Genomic DNA, 5,624 nt, shown 5'->3' on the forward strand with positions numbered 1-5,624 from the left:
CGGGTGCATGATCTTCACCAGCTGGCCCACTGACTTCGCGGTGGGCATCCGGACGAGGCGCAGCTACATCAAGTGGCTGGACCACAACCTGTAGGGGGTCCGGCCCGGGGGGCGCGAGCCCCTCCTGGCCCTCCGCTCCTGCGTGGGAAAGAAAGGCGCTTTGGGCTGGCTTCGCTCTCCTCCCGCCCGTTACCTGTGAGTGATGGATCTCTGTTCCTTGCAGACTGTGCGATAACCTCATTTTTTAATGAATTGAACTAACTCAGCTGCAGACACATCTGGATTTGGTTCCCGAGCGGGCCAGTCTCTCTGCTCTTGTTGTAGCCAGCGACTGCTCATACCCACAGCTGCGGAAAACAGAACTGGGAGTTGGGCTGGTCCTGCCTTCATAAGATGTTCTTTTCAGAAGAAATTCTTCCAGCTGTGGATGACATAATGACCTTTAATAAGTTAAGAAAATGTGTGCTCTTCTTCAGCTTTGCTAGAGGTTACGTTGGGCTCAGAGCAGTGTTGAATGTGTGCACTTTCAGGCCAGGGTGGGGACCAAGTGCCCTCTGTTCTGTGTGAACAGATGGTTTTGTTTCCTATGGGAATTTCCGCAAAGGCTTTCCAGCAAGGACAAGTTTCTCAAAAGACTTTCCTCCTCTAGGGTGTTAATTTTATGAGATATCTATAAGTCCAGTTGGATTATGATGATACTTGAAAGTTACTTTCTACTACTATTAGAAAATACAAAGTTGCATGCACTGGATATCTATACATCGTTAAGTTTTTGTTGTTTTTTGGTTATGCCATCTCCTTGGGAAGATCTTTTGGGAACAAATTTATTTAGATTTAGAGTAAGTTTTCCGTTGTAGAACAAGTAAAAACAAACAAATGAAACAACCTGTTGTCTCACATAGAAATACTTCTGACATAAATTACCAAGAGCAATGTGTATATATTTGGCATAGTCAGAAAAAAATATATTTAATATTAGTTTAAAAGTATGAAAAATACCTTTAGAAGGTCTAGTCTTTTCTTGAAAATTCAACTTTTTCTCTTATGTGGCTTTAAAATGGAGCTATTTTGGTATAATATATTGTTTATTTTTAAAAATTATTGAATGTTAATATACATAGCTATCCAGGATTTTTCGGAAAGACATCGTAATAATTATTTAAAAATCATGGTATTTTTCTTAAACTACCTTAGAGTTTAAAAAACTTCCTTAGAGTTATATCCACATGGAATTTTATGGAAAGAGAGAAAATAGCCATTAATACTGCTGTACCTTAAGGCATACCTATTTTCATGTTTCTATGCATAATCGTGTTAAAAATAATTAGAACTATGACCACACTAGTAAAGTCATCCAAGTTAATAGTTTCATAACCAAGGCAAGACTCACACTCTGGTGGGCTGAGGAATGCAAGTTCATATTCTGGGCGAGGACGTGCCGTCACCGGTGCCTGGGTCCCTCCTGTCCCCTGCCAGCCGGGTCTGGAAGTTTCCCTTCACTTGAAGTCTTCACTGGAGCATCTCTGGCGTCGCAAGAAACTCCAGTTCTGATGTGAGCTGAGGGCCGCTGCTCTCCTTCCTGCCAGCCTTCCTCCTGCCCCATCCGTGCTCCCCTCGGGACAGCAGAGGGCAGCAGTGCCGCTGAGGAACGCTGCAGGCACTCGGAGAAGAAGGCAGGACCTTCTCACTCCCTTGGGGAAGGGGTGTTTCCCATTTCTGGCACTCAAACGGCAGAAGATTTGCATCCTTATTGTTCGTTTCTAGCGTGAGCCAGTAGCATTTCATGTGCAAAGCAGAAGTAAACACACCAGTGTGTGTGTGCATGTGCTAGTGTATTCACAGATGATGGCGAGGCAAGTCACTCGCCCCTCTGGACCTCTTCTCCCCCTCCCCTGAAATCAGAGAGCTGAATCACTTGATCCTTGAGGTCTCTTCCAGCGGCAAATTTTGTCCGACCAGCAAGTTGTATTGGCCTCTTCTTGTATGGTGGTTTTTTTGGTAGGTTGTAATTCCTTATACACAAACACATCATCAAGAATTTTCTTTTTTTCCTAAAAAACTGGGATTTTAGTTCTTACTCTATGATAGCGGCCCTCCTTATATGATACTGTTCTTTTTGACTCCACTCAAAAGAACCAATGTTTGGACCTCATTTGGGGGTCACGTGACCTACCTCTAAGAAAGAGAAATTATAGTGCAGGCACAAGGTTTCTTAAAATGATTTCCCCCCCAGAATTGTGAGCCAGATCCTGTGGTAATTACAGTCAATAAGTTATTCCAGATCTCTAAAAGGCGCTCTCAGATGAAAAGGGAGTGAAAGAAAAAGGGTCAACCACTGTTTCTGATGAAATACTTGAGTTTCATTGTTCTTTTAGTTTTAATCATATAAAAAAAGTTTGTGCTCTGCAGATTGATTTTTGTGTAGTATTATGGCTTTGTTTTGTTTTCCTGTTTTATGCAAAAGTTGACAATCTTTTTGTAATACTGTCTGTAAAATATGAACATTAATATATGAAGAAAAAACCTTGAAGTGCTGTGAAATAATAGTGGTATGTAAGTTAATCTTAATGTTTTGTCATTGATTTGTGAAGAATTTAAGATTATTATATAATTACCTTGGTGGATATATTTTATGCATGACCTTTTAATCTTTGACTTTGCTTATTTCCCACTGCATAGGGGAAGGCAGATTTTATGAAGGATTTTAGTAGCAAATATATTTTATAAAATGAAAATCCAGGATGGAGATGAGAAAGCATGTATCTGTTTTGAATCAGGTTTGGAAATAAAATGGCTCCATCTGGGATCGTGCCCATGTCATTTCCCCTTGTCTCATTTTCTGTTTCCTGCCTGAGACCATGTTCTCCTGTCTTCTCTCTGTGGTCCCGAGCCACAAGTCTGCTCACATCTTCTGCCCACTCGAAAACTCTAGCTGGCTTTCCATCACGGAGAAGGGGGTTCAGTGGCCTCCTTGATGACATCCATGTCTGAATACAGCGTGTGTTGCTCTGCCCAAGGGAAAGCTGCCTTGCACTGGCTGGAGTGTTCATAAAAGCCAGGCAGGCCTTGAAGCTTTTTGGGAACTGTCAATACACATCTTAGGAGAGGATGGTCATAATGCAAATGAGTTTGGGCTGAGTTGTTTCCGCCAAAGAAGTATCAATGCAATGAATGCCTCTGAAGACACATTCTTCAATTGACCCTGTCATCACAAACAAGTCAATAATTCCTCAGGTGAGTTTATTATGCTTAGTTTATGTCAACCTCATAGCATTTATTCAACTTTTTTTCTAGAGTGGGTTGTTTACATTGGTTCTAAGTGATCACATACAGGTGTATAAATTAGGTTTATCCTATTTCATTATAGTTACATCCATTTTCTTCAGCCAGACCTCTTGGTGTGGTCATATTTGCCTGAGAGGATCCATTAATGGTTGTAGGATCTCTGTTTGGGGGCACTTACAAGGTTTGACAAATAAGTCCATGAACTCATCCTAGAAAAAGTGCTCCATCCCTCATTGCTGAGTATCACTGCAGTCACCTTTGAAGTCCTCCCCTTTGGGAAGCTATGCACTGACGCCATCGCCTAGTCCACCTGTTGAAGCAATTTGGGAACTCTTTTTCTGGAACAGCCATCAGAGTTGTGGTCATATTACCCTCGATGTCTTGAATATCATCAAAATGTCTTCCTTTCACTATTTCCTTTATCTTTGGGTAAAGAAAAAAGTCACTGGGAGCCAGGTCAGGTGAGCAGGGAGGGTGTTCCAATACGGTTATTTGTTTGCTGGCTAAAAACTCCCTCAGCATTGCTGTGTGAGCTGGTGCATGGTCGGGATGCAAGAGCTCCTTCAGGACCATTTTTGCACACATCTTTCTCATGCCAAGATTTTCAGTTAAGATTTTCCTGTTTCTCTATTGCTGTTTATTTGGCCTGCTATGCTTCCCACAGTCAGTCAATGATTTTGATGCACAATTCGATACATTTTTGCCATGTTTTTGCCAATTCTGCTCATTGCTGGCACTCTTCATCAGTGACACATTCTATCCCCTCAGAAAAAACGAAGTGTTCATTTGCACACGGCCATTTTCTGCATGGCACTCTCCCCATCAACTTGGACTCACATGTCCCGGACTTCACTTCCACTCTTGCCAAGTTTAACGAGAAATTGAGTGTTGCTCTAATTCGAGCTCCGACATTCTCACGACGGCACACAAAAACAGGCGACAACAGTAATGCACGCCACTCAGCAAGACGCTGCCACACAGCAACACAAACACAGTTGTGAAACACTGACATGCCAAGATTGTAAAACCTTACTGAGGTGTTTATACAGTGCAGTCCACGTAACTGTATGGTGATAAGTTTGTGAACTTAATTGTCAGACCACATATGTAGAAAATCTTGGGTTTTAATAGATTTCCTGCCATTTTTTTCCTCTCTATCCCCCATGTTTTTTGTCTTTTTACAATGTATACTTTCTGTTGGACCCTCTCTTTTAACATCTGGAAGATATTAATGCCAGTCCCAGATTCCCCAAGTCCCCCAGACTGTAAATGTAAGATTTCTAATAGGTATGTGTGGCTCAGCCCTATCGCTCAGCACTGCCTTTGTGTCCTTGGAGCGTGCCAGAGGCGGCTGGCATCATTCACACGTGTCTTCTGTTTGGAAGGTCCATTTCAGGCTAAATGCCCCCTCCTCAGAGAAGGCTCCCGTAGCCAGGCTGTCAGCCCAAGCCAGCACCCAACCCTCCTGGCCACCACGGGCCCTCTCCCCCGATGTGGTGTTGATGGCTGCTATTTCATCTCACGTCTGTGGTATGTATTTACGTGCTTGTCTTCTTTTTCCCCATACTTAAATGTAGGCTCCACGGGAGGAGGGATGTGGTCTTGTCCGTTCCTACTTCTTCAGCCCTTGGAACAGAGCACACAGGGGACTTTCAAACATCCATGGGACGCTGCTTCTCCTGAGCGCAAAGCTGGCTTTCGGTGTTGCTGTGTGGCCGCTGCCGTTCCGTGACCGGCCCTCTCTTCTGTAGGGAGAGCAGAGGGAGAGGGCGCGGCCTGAGTGGTTTCTGTAAGACAGAAACTCAAAGATGATCTTGAATAAATAAATCCTCACCGATAACAAATTAAACTTATAAGAATCAGAGGCTGGGAGCAGTGGCTCATGCCTATAATCCCAGCACTTTGGGAGGCTGAGGTAAGAGGACTGCCTGAGCTCACAGGTTCAAGACCAACCTGGGCAACTTGGCAAGACCCCATCTCTACAATAAATCAAAAAATTAGCCGGACGTGGCGGCACACGCCTGTAGTTCCAGCTACTTGGAAGGCTGAGGTGGAAGGACCACCTGAACCCAGCAGGTTGAGGCTGTGGTGGCTGTGTGTGTGCCACTGCCCTCCAGCCTGGGTGACGGAGCGAGAGTCTGACAAAAAAAAAAAAAAAGCATTATTTTGCATGTATTTTCTTTTTAGAAGTTCATTTGATGTCAGGTAGTGATGTAAGACAAGTAAATACTTCCAAGCAAAATTAAACATTGAAAGTAATGGAAGCCCTGTTTATATATTATATATGTATATATATATATATATATTTATTTTTTTTTTTTTTTTTTGAGTCGGAGTCT

At 43.1% G+C, this 5,624-nt stretch overlaps 1 protein-coding gene across 1 annotated transcript in view; it reads left to right on the top strand.

The window, feature by feature from the left end:
* NCEH1 (neutral cholesterol ester hydrolase 1) overlaps positions 1–2,820 on the top strand; it is a 20,119-nt gene extending 17,299 nt beyond the window's left edge. Inside the window, exon 5 of the mRNA XM_021706831.1 lies at positions 5–2,820. Coding sequence (XP_021562506.1) covers positions 5–94 — 90 coding nt within the window. The 3' untranslated portion in view covers positions 95–2,820. The remainder of the gene's footprint in view (positions 1–4) is intronic.
* Positions 2,821–5,624: the final 2,804 nt, after the last annotated feature.

Source organism: Carlito syrichta, unplaced genomic scaffold (genome assembly GCF_000164805.1).
Source record: "Carlito syrichta isolate Samal-C Ts95f unplaced genomic scaffold, Tarsius_syrichta-2.0.1 Scaffold316037, whole genome shotgun sequence".
Lineage (NCBI taxonomy): Eukaryota > Metazoa > Chordata > Mammalia > Primates > Tarsiidae > Carlito > Carlito syrichta.